The sequence below is a fragment of the Cladophialophora yegresii genome (genome assembly GCF_000585515.1).
Source record: "Cladophialophora yegresii CBS 114405 chromosome Unknown aczIN-supercont1.1, whole genome shotgun sequence".
Classification (NCBI taxonomy): Eukaryota; Fungi; Ascomycota; class Eurotiomycetes; order Chaetothyriales; family Herpotrichiellaceae; genus Cladophialophora; species Cladophialophora yegresii.
The window spans coordinates 2,056,583-2,069,655 of record NW_006913045.1 but is presented as its reverse complement, the minus strand read 5'-3'; the positions used below and the strand labels follow the sequence as shown (position 1 = coordinate 2,069,655).

The 13,073-nt window shown below is 53.0% G+C and overlaps 4 protein-coding genes across 4 annotated transcripts; 1 reads left to right on the top strand and 3 right to left on the bottom strand.

The window, feature by feature from the left end:
* Nucleotides 1-2,207: 2,207 nt before the first annotated feature.
* A1O7_00735 (uncharacterized protein) lies at nucleotides 2,208-4,173 on the top strand (the record flags this gene model as incomplete). Its single annotated transcript, XM_007754776.1, has 2 exons — nucleotides 2,208-3,866; nucleotides 3,928-4,173. 2 exons carry the CDS (start codon nucleotides 2,208-2,210, stop codon nucleotides 4,171-4,173), a joined length of 1,905 nt encoding a protein of 634 aa, XP_007752966.1.
* Nucleotides 4,174-6,829: 2,656 nt separating this feature from the next.
* A1O7_00734 (uncharacterized protein) lies at nucleotides 6,830-8,909 on the bottom strand (the record flags this gene model as incomplete). The annotated part of the gene is made up of 2 exons (XM_007754775.1): nucleotides 6,830-7,930; nucleotides 7,980-8,909. 2 exons carry the CDS (start codon nucleotides 8,907-8,909, stop codon nucleotides 6,830-6,832), a joined length of 2,031 nt encoding a protein of 676 aa, XP_007752965.1.
* A 1,231-nt stretch (nucleotides 8,910-10,140) lies between these two features.
* A1O7_00733 (uncharacterized protein) lies at nucleotides 10,141-10,398 on the bottom strand (the record flags this gene model as incomplete). The annotated part of the gene is made up of 1 exon (XM_007754774.1): nucleotides 10,141-10,398. One exon carries the CDS (start codon nucleotides 10,396-10,398, stop codon nucleotides 10,141-10,143), a length of 258 nt encoding a protein of 85 aa, XP_007752964.1.
* Nucleotides 10,399-10,904: 506 nt separating this feature from the next.
* On the bottom strand, nucleotides 10,905-12,098 carry A1O7_00732 (uncharacterized protein; the record flags this gene model as incomplete). Its single annotated transcript, XM_007754773.1, has 2 exons — nucleotides 10,905-11,415; nucleotides 11,512-12,098. The coding sequence occupies 2 exons, from the start codon at nucleotides 12,096-12,098 to the stop codon at nucleotides 10,905-10,907; spliced, it is 1,098 nt and encodes a 365-aa protein (XP_007752963.1).
* Nucleotides 12,099-13,073: the final 975 nt, after the last annotated feature.

The window sequence follows — 13,073 nt, the reverse complement described above, 5'->3', positions numbered from 1 at the left end:
CGACCACGTTGAAGTACATTTCAGCCCCGCAGGCCAGAGTCAGATGGCGATCTTGGCTCCGATACCAACAACTGGACACTTGACACTGCAGCCCGGGGACCTGTGTACGAGTTAAACGAGTTGCGCCAAGGTTGATGGATGCCGACGGCTGGGATCATGGCAAGTGCCATGGTACGCAGTACTGATGGCTAGCTGTTTTCGGCGGAAGAAAATTAGCTGGAGATCAGGTGCAATTTGAGCCGCATGTCGACAATGCCAGCCTGCGGGATTGAGGCTCTAACCACTCACTTATCGATAAGTATCCTTTTCTCCGAAGGTTGTCGATATGGTATGTATGTGGTGGCGTCTGCGGTACCCTCGGTGTCAGCTCACTTTTGCCCCGCGGAGGCGACATGCAGGAAGTGAGCACGTGTTGCTCCGGGAGGTGATCCTGGCAGCTTGGCAGTCACGATGAAAATAGAATCCTGCACTTGTACCTGCATTGGAGCGAGCGAACAGCCCAACCACGGCGATGGGAAAGAAAAGGGAATTTTGCCGCAGGCTGGTGGGAGCAGGTGGGAGGGTGGCGTGGGTGGCTAGCCATCATGTCCAGGTAACTCGCTAACACGGAAAGGGCTGGGGCTGGAGCTGGAGCTCGCTAGGCCAATCCGAGGCGGGTATTTGGTCTTGGCAGCCACACTTTCACGCTTGCCCCACCCTTCATCCCCCATTTTCTCCCATCACCTTTCTCCCTTTCGCAACAATTACTTTCACCTTGCGCTCCTTTCAGCCTTAGCAGAACCTTGCTATTTGCGATCAGCCGCCTCAAAGCCAAAACAAGAAACCGCCCTTCTCTGCTTCCCACGCAAGACCTGCTTCGAAGTTCAAGACCGATTCTAGCCTCGCTGATCTGCCTGTCAGAACGCAGTTGACAAAGTGGCTTGTTTTGCTCATGTGATGGCGCAGAAGTTGGAGGAGCTCGAGCAGGAGGCGTAGAGCTTGAACATCGCCAAGAAAGGATGCAAAGCAAGCTTGATGAAGGATGTTGCGCCGCTCGCGAACGTGTTGCTCGAGTCGACTCACCGCAGGACGGCTCTTTGGTCAGTCGTCTCAGCAGAGCCAAGTCTATACCAAGCCGACTTCGCTTCCTTAAATCTCGTTCACTCCGACAAGACGGTCCGGCCATCACGATTGACAGCTAGCGCTCATGTTCCAAGGTTGCTGGTCGTTCTTGGCAGTGGCTGCGGGAGATAACCTGACCAGTCACATGGAATCTGTCTTCGGCGCTTTTGGTCCTTTCAATGGCTAGCCGGGCTTGGGGGGAATCTGCAGCCTCCACTCTCCGCTCCTGCACGCTCTCAATGGGGATCATCAAACTTCAGCTTTTACCTTGGCACCTGCGGCTCGGTCACTCGCTTGTCAGAGTTGGCATGGCATGTCCCTGATTCCCTTCAGAAGCTTTCAGCCGCGCAACGTAACAAACCCTGCCACAGGAGACTGATCATACGAGCTACGTCGACAGGTGTTGATTGTCAGTCTGTGGGGACGCCCTGTCTACCATCAACGTACTACAGTATCATCAAGGATTACGCCGAGCCTCGGTCCCGGGTAGCGATGCTGAATACTGCTATGGACGGCCTCACTACCCCCTTCAGTATACTCCGTATGTCAGCCTCAACTAGGACCGCGGCGACAGCAGGACTCGACGCGGTGTGCTGCAAGGCACTGCTGGTGTCGAATGCTCCAAATCTGGTGCGGCTGCGGCCAATTGGCATCCTGGCAAACCACGCGTTGCCGAAAAGCGGCCGCCAATGCCGGGTTGGTGTCTCCAGTCATGCAAGTCCTTGTACCCATCAGACCCTGGCCAGCCGAGCCAGGCCAAGAACCAATGCCACTGCTAAGACGCTAACCGACAGAATAGAAACAGTGTTTTTGTCGGGTCCTTCAGTATCTGAGCTGGTGGCAGCATCCAGCCCATCGTGGCGTCGAAAATTCCCGCCTTCCTATCACCATCCCTGCCTCACCCTTGGAGCTGCAGTCAGACATGGACTGGCTTGGTGAGTGATATGCAGGCGGCCGTATTTTATTATCCTCGTCCCCCAACCTCGTTCTCATACTCATATGCTTCCATCTGTACTACCATTCGGTCTATACTCTCTTACATTTCTCATCTTTGCAAAGGACTTACTCTCGTTGTTTATTGCTGGGGTTGACACCCTGTTGCCACAATGGCTTTCTCAAGGCTCCTCGCCATCATCTCCTGCCTGTCGCTCGCTGTCTTCAGCACCGCTGCCCCTTCATCGTCGCATTCGCTTGATAGAAGAGCAGACGTCGTTCACTTTGAGGTTACGTTAACATGGGAAGACTATTCTCCGGTCGGCGGGACACCGCGCAAGATGATCATGACCAACGGCACTTTCCCTGGCCCTCCCCTGAAGATGAAGGTCGGCCAGAGTGTGGAATTCCTCGTTCACAATGAACTTCCCGATGCCACTACGATTCATTTCCACGGTATTGTTCAACAGGGCACGCCATGGTCGGACGGTGTCCCCGGTCTCACGCAACACCCCATTGCCCCTGGCTCTTCCTTCTTGTACAAATGGACCGCTGATGCCTCGGGCGTCTACTTTTACCACGCCCACTACCGATCGCAGATCATGGATGGCTTGTACGGCGCCATCATCATTTCTCCAGCCTCCAAGGACGATAAGCCGTTCAGCTTGATCAACGACGATCCTTACTACCAGGACTTGATGTCAGCTGCCGATGATGAGCTGCAGACTCTCTTCATCTCGGACTACAACAAGTACACCTCGGCCGAACTGCACCAGCAGGAACAAGATGCCAACATTGACTTTGCTTGCGCTGACGCCATCATCATCAACGGCAAGGGCTCGCAGATCTGCCTGTCCCGCGATGAGTTGACTGCCTATACGAGCCCCAAGGTTGCTCCCCTGCTTGCTGCAGTAAGCCCATCTCAGATCACCGACAAGGGCTGCTTGCCTCCCAATCTGCCAGCCACTCAAGGCAACTTCACCTTCAACATCGAGACCCTCCCATCCGATGCCTACTTTGAGTGCACGCCCTCGTCAGGGCCGACCGAAGTCATCACCGTGGATCCCGCGAAAGGCTTTGCTGCTCTCACATTCATCAACCCTGGTGGGTACGAGTTGCTCAAATTCACCATTGACGGTCACAGGATGTGGGTGTACGGCGTCGACGGTGGCTATGTCACGCCTCAACTCGTGGACCAAGTGGTTGTCAACAACGGCGACCGATACTCCGTCCTGATCGAGCTTAACCAGGCTCCGGCTCAGTATGCTATTCGCGTTGCGAACAACGGTCTCAACCAAGTCATTAGTGGTTTCGGAGTCCTGAGCTACAAGGACTCGACGGGACCCGCGTCAGAGGATCCGAACGCGTTGGCAATCATGAACTTCGCTGGAGCCAACACCACGACGTTCGTCCCGTACAACGACAATAAGGCCGCTCCCTATCCTCCATCACCTCCAGCCCCTACTGCCGACGTCACTTACCAGATGAACATCAAGAAGCTCGGTCAGCCCGCCGGAGCCTACCAGTGGACTCTCAGTGGCGTGCAGTCTTTTTCGACAGAGCTGGAAGACCAAACACCTCTCCTGTTCGAAGACCCGGCTTCCGTCACCGAAAGTGATCTCATCCTCAAGACCACCAACGGAACGTGGGTTGATCTGGTCATCAAAACCCAAGGGCCTCTGGCTCAACCTCATCCAATGCACAAGCACTCGAACAAGGCGTACGTCCTGGGCAAGGGTGTCGGCAACTGGACATGGAATACTGTCGCCGAGGCGGCAGCAGCCCTTCCCGCCAACACATTCAACTTCCAGAACCCACCTCTGCGCGATGGGGTAAGTTTGCTTCTTCAGAATGAAAATGAGTGAGCCAAAAAGCTGACATTCCGTGTCACAGTACACCACAACACCCAATGAGCAAAACAGCACCTGGATGGTGATCCGTTATCAAGTCGTCAACCCCGGCGCCTTCCTTTTCCACTGCCACGTTCAGACACACATGTTCGGTGGCATGGCTATGGCCATGCTCGACGGCGTCGACCAGTGGCCGGAGGTGCCCTCGGAATATGCCAGCGGCAATGGCATCTCGACCAAGCTGGCGAAGAAGGGCAAGCTACATCCCCTGCACCAAAACAAGCATTAAAGGGAAAGGGGCGTTCCACGCAACATAATGTCCATGTGAATTTCTTGATACCACCACAAAAAGTGATGACTGCCTGGAGGCTGCTGCATATTGAATAGCATACCCGGGGTTTGCATATATAATGAGCGAGCTTTTGATGATTTTTTACACCGCGAAGAATATATTCCTTAATTCGTTTCGGAGCGAGCCTCGAGCCCGTCTATGTACCTGGTGTATACTGTATGTCTCTCCCATGTACCGAATGCACATTCCGCGAATGTAATATCTCCGACAAGAAAAGGTAACCACTCTATCAGCTTTGCAAGGACATGTCTTCTACCCAGTGAGGCTTCCCAATCCTATCATCCTCGCCGCGACCACTTATCCAAACTACCCAGTGAAGCCTCTCCCTACAAGGACAGATAGCCATTCAAGTCCTGGAGGTCTCGGTCGCGTCCTCAGTACTACGGACCCAGATCGTAGATCATACGACTTCTGAGTTCTCCGCACGAGCCTCGTACCGCCGTTATCGCCAACCCGCCCGCCCCGTAAGATTGCGATCAGAGCTTGGCATCGCCTTGACAACAGTGTGACAAGGTGACAAGCTTACAGCCCAAATTTCCCGCCGTGCCCGCCCAACTTCGTGAAACGCTGCACGAACTTGGATCTGCCACCCTCCCACCCGTGCCATCGGGATATCATTCTGATTCGCACCGCGCCGAAGCTTGCAGTCCTTCGATCTCTCCCAGGGGCACGTCATATTAATATTGGGTGGTGTCACCAGTGGGTGACCAGAGTGTTGTGCATCCGAAACATCATGGCCTCATCGCGCACGAGGACGGAATGTTGGATGATCTGATCTGTCGGATTTCGTACTCCGCGATGGGGGCATCATATCACATCGCATCATGGCAAATCACATCAGATCACCTCATGATATTATCGTACCATGCGACTTTGGATATCCTTTACGGAGTACGGAGTACTCGTACCCTACTTCACTTCACTTCACTTCCCGTTCTGGCGGGCTTTTGGCGCATCGTTTCAAACTTCACGTGATGTTGAGACCTGACATGGCCTCCCACTGCGTACAGTACCCGATTTGCTGTGTTTGAGGTGACTGGCGGTTTCAGTCATGACTTACTCTAGGGAGTACTCTATATTGAGTAATTGAGTAACTGGCGACATGCACACCCACGCCCACCTCAGTGACGGCCCGATGACTGACGGGCCGGATCACTGACAGCCCGATGACTGACAGCGTTCAGGCCACATATCAAATATGACACCGCCTACCCGCGGCGTTTCTCTTCGTTATGCAGTTTCCTGTACGGCGTGTCCATCACTTTTGACCCTCGTGAGCTGTAACATTTGATCCAGCAATCGCAATCTCTCCTCCAGTACCGCGACCATGGCAGCGCTTACAGTATAGCCTTTCGACCGGCAAGAGCCGGTGCCCCAAGCCACGGAGCTTTCCTGTTTCAGCCCTGTCGGACCAGATTGCGCCCAGATGCCTTGAAATTGCGCCAGACAGCGCCCACTCTTAGGAAGCGAGCTCTTGGCTTCGGCCTTTGAGGAGAGATGAAGCATTTGAGGGTACGCAGTAGATAGTATGGAGAACAACGTGTGCATAACTACTTTAAACGACATCGAAGATCTCCCTTGAACTTTTTGTCTTCGTGAGCAAGCCATGCGGTAAGCGCTAAGCGGTACTCCGTACCTGGGTCCTGGGATGCGATGCGGCATACGCGTAGAGCGACGGGTATGTTCATACATAAAAAGGACATTGGCACCCTGGATGACAGGACTAAAATAATGTCCGCTACTGTGTACTCCGTACAGCCGCCACAGAAACAGTCCGGTGCCGTTCAAGGGGAGATGGACGTCACCTCGAAAATCGCTCCGTACCTCTTACGGGACAGCTCGTTTCCAATATTTTCCTCTGCGGTAAAATTCAGACTTGACGATTGAAGTGTTCGACTGTGTACGGAACGCCGAGTCAACGAGGTCTTTGACCTTGTTCACACTCAGGTGACATGCGGCCCTGAAGCCCGATCATCGTTTCAACGTTCTTCTTTTTGTCAACGGTGGCGATCTCCTTTGCTTGTCCGCAGGTCCGTATCTCTCTTCGACTGTCGGTCGCGCTGCATGTATACCGTACATACAAGCCGGTTGCGTTATTCCTCCCTGTAGACTGAGCACAAGACCTAACAAACTCTGGCGACTCGTCGCTGATGTCTCTGGTTCCATGCACGCCTGACACAACAGATGCCAGGCTCGACATGGGTATTGTCTTTCAGTCAGTTGCAGCAGCAGTGAGTCCAGTGACCATCGCTTCGGAGTCGTATCCAACCATCCCTTGCTGTGTTGTTGGTCTGGGGCTCAACAATCCCATCTTCACTCCCGTTCCATCCCACCGTCGGATCCAAGATGCAGGGTAACTCATTCCATTCTCCATGTTCGAATCGACAGTCCAACTCAACCTAATATTCTTTCTCTGGCACTGCGTCTCCAGCTATGTGTCCTATTTCGGACATACCTCATTCACGCTTGCTATCCAAAGTGGACGACAAATCAGGTATCTCTCTAGGTCATCTCACACCTTTTTAATCGGTGGCGGGAGTTGATGAGTCGCGACATACTCGTCCTAATGCAGCTGTCAGTCAAAGAAATGCTGCTAGAATGAAGAGATACTGACCACTAGTTCGTCGATGTTGCGCGAAGACCACGTTTTCCAAGTCTCGGTGCTTGCAAAGAAATCCTTAGGCAAACCGGCAGCCCTGGCGGCTTGTGTCCGCACAACCGGAAACCTGACGGTCTTGGCTCCCTGGAGCATAAGAGCCGTCAACGCGTCCCGCAAATGTGTTCGGGCCTTGGCTTTGCTGATGTCCCTTGTAACAGTGCTGGTTGACGCCGAAGCGGGAGCCGGACGCGGACGGGCTGCTGAGGCTGCGGCTTGCGGGATTGTCTCTGCCACTGCTGGTGTTGGTGAAGCCATCATTGCGCCGGAGCGAGTTGTTCGGACGGGATAACGCCACCTCGGAGTATGGTCGGTGGTAGTGGAGCCACTGCCCTCTGCATTGTCGGGAAGTGAGTGTTGTGTATCGTCCGTGCTTGCTGAGCTCAAGGCGTCGACGTATTCCTCGTCCTGGTCCTCTGACATCGACCTTACCTCGTTGTCGCGAAAGGACGGCTGAGCCTCATCCGCTACCGCAGAGCTGGGTACGTCCCGGGAACCATGATCCCGATGAGCAGATGTCGACCGTTTCCGCTTGGCGACCGTCTTTCGAGGATGCGTACCGGCACTGAGAGGCACGACGAGCTCTTCCATGGGGATATCTTCTCTTTCTATGCTCTGTATTTCGTCGGACGCGAGAATGCTCCTTCCTCCGTCAGCAGTCACTCGGTTCCGAATCCGTATCCGAATGAAAGCATCATTGAGCCGACGAATTTCATCTTCGGCTGAGACGTCAAGCATGGCAGAGGGACAGAAGACCAGAGCTTCGCCGGTCCTCAAGCCAACGATCATCTCGAAGAGCGCTGTGTCTCTGCGGTCGTGGCAAAGACGGGCACCGGCTAGATGTTGATGTAGGACCTCGAACCAGGCTGGGGAGTTGAATCGATGGACAGTGGAGACATTGCAAAGATCAAGAAGGCTGGGAGCCAGTGTGGGTTCCTGCGTCGCAATCATGATCCGTGTCCCAAGGTGGCGTTGTTGGCGGACAATCGATGTCAGCTGCTCGGTCAGTCTCTCGGCCTCTCCAGATTGGGTCAGAAACTGTGAAGAGTTAGCGAGTTATACTTGCGCGCATTACATAGGGACACACCTTGTGGGCTTCATCGAGCGCGATGACCCGGCCACAGTCACCCCGATTTTCCATGAAAAGTGACAAGCAGATAGTAAAAAGAGCACAGGCATCGTTCTCGTTGACAAATGGACAGCTCAGATCAACAATGGTGAGCGTTCCTTGAGCAGAATTGAACAGACGGTTCAGGCGAGCTGTGGTATGTTCCGATTGCTGCTTATGGGCGAGGAACGACTCCAATAATGCAAGGCGCATGCCCAAGGGAGCCCTCTGCTGAGAACTAAATCCCTGACTTGCCAATCGTCGTTTAAAGTCGAGGTAGTCCAGACGGCTTTCACCCTTATTTTCAGTGGATATATCGCGGAGGATCTTGAAAACGACTTCCATGTACAAGGGAAAGCCCTTCGCTCCGTTGGCAGCCATCAGTGTCATCAGCCGCGAGACGTTGAGCTGGTGCTCCTGGAAATACAAGGGTATGACCTCTGGCCGTGGTGCGTCGGCAGACAAGCCAGGTAAGTTCTTGTAGAGCTTTCGCATGGCATGAACATTGCTGGGAGATACGAGAACGCGTACCTGGACGCCTGCAGAACACAGATATGCCACCTCGCAAAGCTGGGTGCTCTCGTAACTTGTATATTTGTCGTAGTGGAAGACCAATCCTGCATGTGGGTTTGGATTGTTTCCGGCAAGAGACGATGTCAGGAGCGAGTTCTCCAGCAGGCATGACAAAGAGTAGCTTTTCCCGGCTCCCTGGGAGCCACAGATGAACACGGACCAAGGAGCGTTCATGTTTGCGTAGACTAGATTTTGTTCCACCGAAAGTGTGTTAGAGATATCTGGATGTCGGGAACTGTAGGTTTCTTCACGAATCCCAAGGAGACCGTACTGCTGGAATATATCGCTGGCAGACTTGCCGGCTACCATTGGCGCCTTCCCGTTCTCCATTATCATTCTGACATGGTGCGTGAACAATGGGGTTGTCCTGATGTCTTCGACTTTTGCATCCGACTGAGTGTCACCCGCAGATTTCTGGGGGATGAGCTGTAGATGGTTTCGTGCTTCTTGGTCTTTGTTGACATGTTGCGAGGCTCGTCCGGAAGATGGTAAGATACGGTCTGAGTGTGGGCGGGCGTGATGATGTTGAGCAATGCGAGCCTGCGCTGGCAGGGCATTTGGGGATTCTCCTGAATCTGAGCGCGAGGAACCGGAACGAATATCCTCTCTACCTGGTGTAATTGGAGAGGTCGTCCTACCCGCTAAACAGCCAGATTCCACACTGAAGTCGTCACAATGTAATGGAACCATGACGCTCTTGGTAGAAATCGACGCTCTCTCGGTATAGTAGAGTGTAATGAGCCAGTCGAAGCAGCTATGGAACGCGCGTCAGAAGAAGCCATCTTGAAGTTTGCAGGAACAGGAATGAGATACCTTTCAGTTGATTTAACAGACCGAGACACTGAACAAGCGGGTAAGGCGAGTATAGCTAACAGGTTCAAGCGATGACAGCCAGATATTGCTCACGCGGATGAGGGCGTGCTGCAGTTCTGCCGCAGCCGCGAAAGTGAGGACGCAAAGGAGAGAACAGTGAAGGAGGGAGAAACGAAAAGGAAAATATGTGCAAGGAGAACCTTTAACAATGCAATGACATCTGAGAAGAAATACAGTCTGACGAGCAAACAATAGGTCAAATCCGGTCAGTTCGATTGTGCTCAAGGTGTTGATTGACGAAAGGAAACTGCTGAGGTCGATTAGGAAGAGTTTCAGTAGAAGCCACCTGTAGTAAACGCCCTGGTCTTGCACGAGACCGACGACCTGCTTATCTTCGTGCCGGCTTGCTCCAGATCAGAGAAGATCCTTTCTTGCTGTGAGCCGAGCCGTAGCGGAAGACGATTCTATTCATGCTGTTCAATTGGTTCCACGTTCAGCTCCGCTATGTTGTCTCATAATGCTCGACTGACTGCAGCCGTGTCATGTTTGTTCCTAATCAGAATCTCTGATTCGTATAAGTGGGTGTGGTATCAGGATGATTCTGAGCTGGAATGCTGCTCATATTGCCAACACCTCCCGAATGTGCCCCAGCGCCAGTTGTCGTTCCTCCTACGCCTGTGGTATGACCGGCAGTTCCTGGCCCTCCTGTGGCCGTGGTCGGACCGGTAGTCGATTTACTTCCTGTTCAAACGCGTCAGTACGATTGCTGATATTGTAGGCGCAGCAGGCTGAGGGCAACCGCACCAACTTGTTCATCAGCACGCAGCACGTCTGCCTGTCCTTTCTCCTTGATAGCCTTATTCTTGACTTCTCCTTCTCGGTCATTGAAGGCTGTGTCGATGGATTCATTGACCGTGCCGCGGATCGCGTCGCCTGCGCCCTTGATACCCTTCAAGATACCCTTGGCATCGCCAACGGCGCCTTGAGTCTTGTCTTGTGTTCGGTCCGTCATCTCTGGATAAAAGAAGCTGGCGTATGAAGGGGTAGCTAAGCTGGTGTTAACGAATCCGTCAGAGTCGCAGGGCGAGGCAGGAAAGGCATGACTTCAGCTACGCCCAGTTTGGGGCATCATATAAATCTACGTGACCCATGACGCAATTGGGTGAACCACATGTCAGCGCGGTAATGCAACTCCGAGAAGTAGAACAAGAAGGTAAAGATGGAATGGAGGGTGAGGTCACTGAGTAAGAGAGCCTCCTGTCGCCCACCTCTCCTGGAGCCTCCATTTGATGTCCTCGAAGTTAAGCCTTCGGGTAATCTCGGCATCCGGATAAATTTCCGGGAGGTTCATCGAATCCCGGATTTACACGAGTGGCCGTCACCCAGCAGTCGAAGATGGAGTAGACAAATAGAATAATCACACTGGAATGTCCCACGACCAAGACCGTTCGGCTACTCAGCCCTCACACCAATGTACCATGCTCTCCTCACGTTTGGTCGGGCCCTGCTCAGGCCTTACTATGACTCCTTGGTAGCGTGTACCAATTCTGATTCATCCTCATTCGCACGCCGGGTAGACCCTCCTGGCCCACCAATGCCATCGTGTTCCCAGAACCTGTTCTTGTTATCTTGACCTGTGACCAGTCCGACGAGGTCGAAAGGATCGACGAGGGTCAAGAGGAAAGGCCTATTTTCGACCATGCCCGGCCCTTCAATCTCCGTCTTCCCATCTACTGCAAGATAAATCTTATTGTTGTGTGGCAGGTATTTCAAGGGCGGATAGAGGTTCAGGAGATAGCTGTTCAAGAGCATTGGTACAACTTCGAGGACCCAGAATATCCACTCTTTGCCATTGGCTGTCGAATCTGGCGGATAGAAGAACGCTGCTGTGCGAAAGGTGTTGCGGATGAGAATGAGGAAGGCAGAGAGGTACAGGCTGTACACGACGACTTTGACGTTATGTGTGAACACATTCGCTCTGAGGCACCGGCGGTGAAAGATGACGATCAGGTAGATAAAGGCGAGAAACCTCCAGACTCAAATCAGCTCATATCGACCACGTTGCGTTGCGCCATTTTCTCCTCGACAGGCCGACAACTTCGTCAGAGAGGAGGGATTGACTCACATGCCTAGTAGAAGGAAGAGTGACACTTTGACGAGGATGATTCCCGTCTTGATCTTGGACAGGCTGTTCTCGGTGTTGGCAGCGTATGAGGCTCCATTGGCTGCAATAATTCCATCAATTCCATCCAGGGCGACAAAAGTTGTCCATACACGTCCCGGATGTATCGGAGACAAATAGGGGACATAGTAGAGCAACCGCCCAAAGATGAAGTAATCCGCACCGTTGTATACTGGTGGTGCGATGAACAAGAGCACTGTACTGGCAACGAAAACTCCAAGGTCATCGGTATGGTAAGCGCAATATTCTCGTGTAATAAGACCAGCAACAAAGAGCGCGGCCGCCCAGGGGAACAGGAAGCCAACACGCCAGGAGCCTTTGTATTTCAGGTTGTTCTGCCATGCGTGAAGAACACCGGAGATGAAGAAGAGGACAGCAAATGCAATAGAGACGCCCTTAGTCGGCTTGTAGACCCAGTATGATATGTCCGAAGGGACTGCCATAGCTCCAAGAGTGTTGTGCTTGTCGAAAGAGGTTGCTGGTAGTAGGGTGTCTGTGCTGGCCACGGTGACAGATGAAGACCTGGACATTATATATGTGAGAACTCAGGTAACCAAAATCAACCATATCTGCGGCAACGCCGAGACCCACAGGTTCTCCGACGCGAGGAACAAAGATATCAGGCGGTCGATGACATTAAAAACTGCCTGTCGGAGCGCCTGCTCCCAAGTGCCACGTATGGCCACCTGCCGGATACGAGGGAAAGATAGGGAGAACAACATGGGTCACTGGCAGTAAATTGTTTCGGCAACACATGGCGAATCAGCCGTAACATGGAGTTAGGGTGCAAACACTTCTCGCCAGAGACATTGCACACTGGAGCTCGTAATCATATTGCACGCCAGTATGCACATATGCCAGTAAAGGTAGGGGAAGGAAGGGTGCCTTGTGGTTGCCTTGCAGCGAAGCGTGCAACCTAATTGGGCATAGCTAACGGCGCGAGCCTCGCCAAATAAGCTTGAAGGGCTCTAGCGGTGGTGTAAATGGAGCGATGCTCAAATCACTTGCAGGCTAGGGTACCCGCAGTTAAATACAACGATAAAGGGGTCGGCTCTGGAGTCAGAAGTCCGAATACGAAAACAGGTGGGAAGCAACCTGGGATCGTACTGTGCAGAAGCTCGGAAATCAGCCTCGCCAAAAGCCTTGCCAAGAGATACGGCAAACCGCTTGAGCCTCACAACGTGGTTAAGATGTTCGGTCACCGGTGTGAATGATCCGACGAAGTACCGATGACGTCGTAGCAAGTGGCCACTGGCGGCCAGACTTCGGTAGTCAAGCATTCCTTCGAGACCTCGGCACAACAGCACATCTCATGAATAGCCGTTACTAGCAAACTAGCACTCACCACCATCGATTTCCTCGTAGAGCAAATGAAGTACTGTTCGTGAGTGCGAGAGCGAGCAATACCACCGTGAATAGAGGGCCGAAGCCCCATGTCAATTACTAAGGAAATGGTGAATACCTCTCGTTCTGGTGATATGATGGAGTTTGCGCTGCATTTCTCA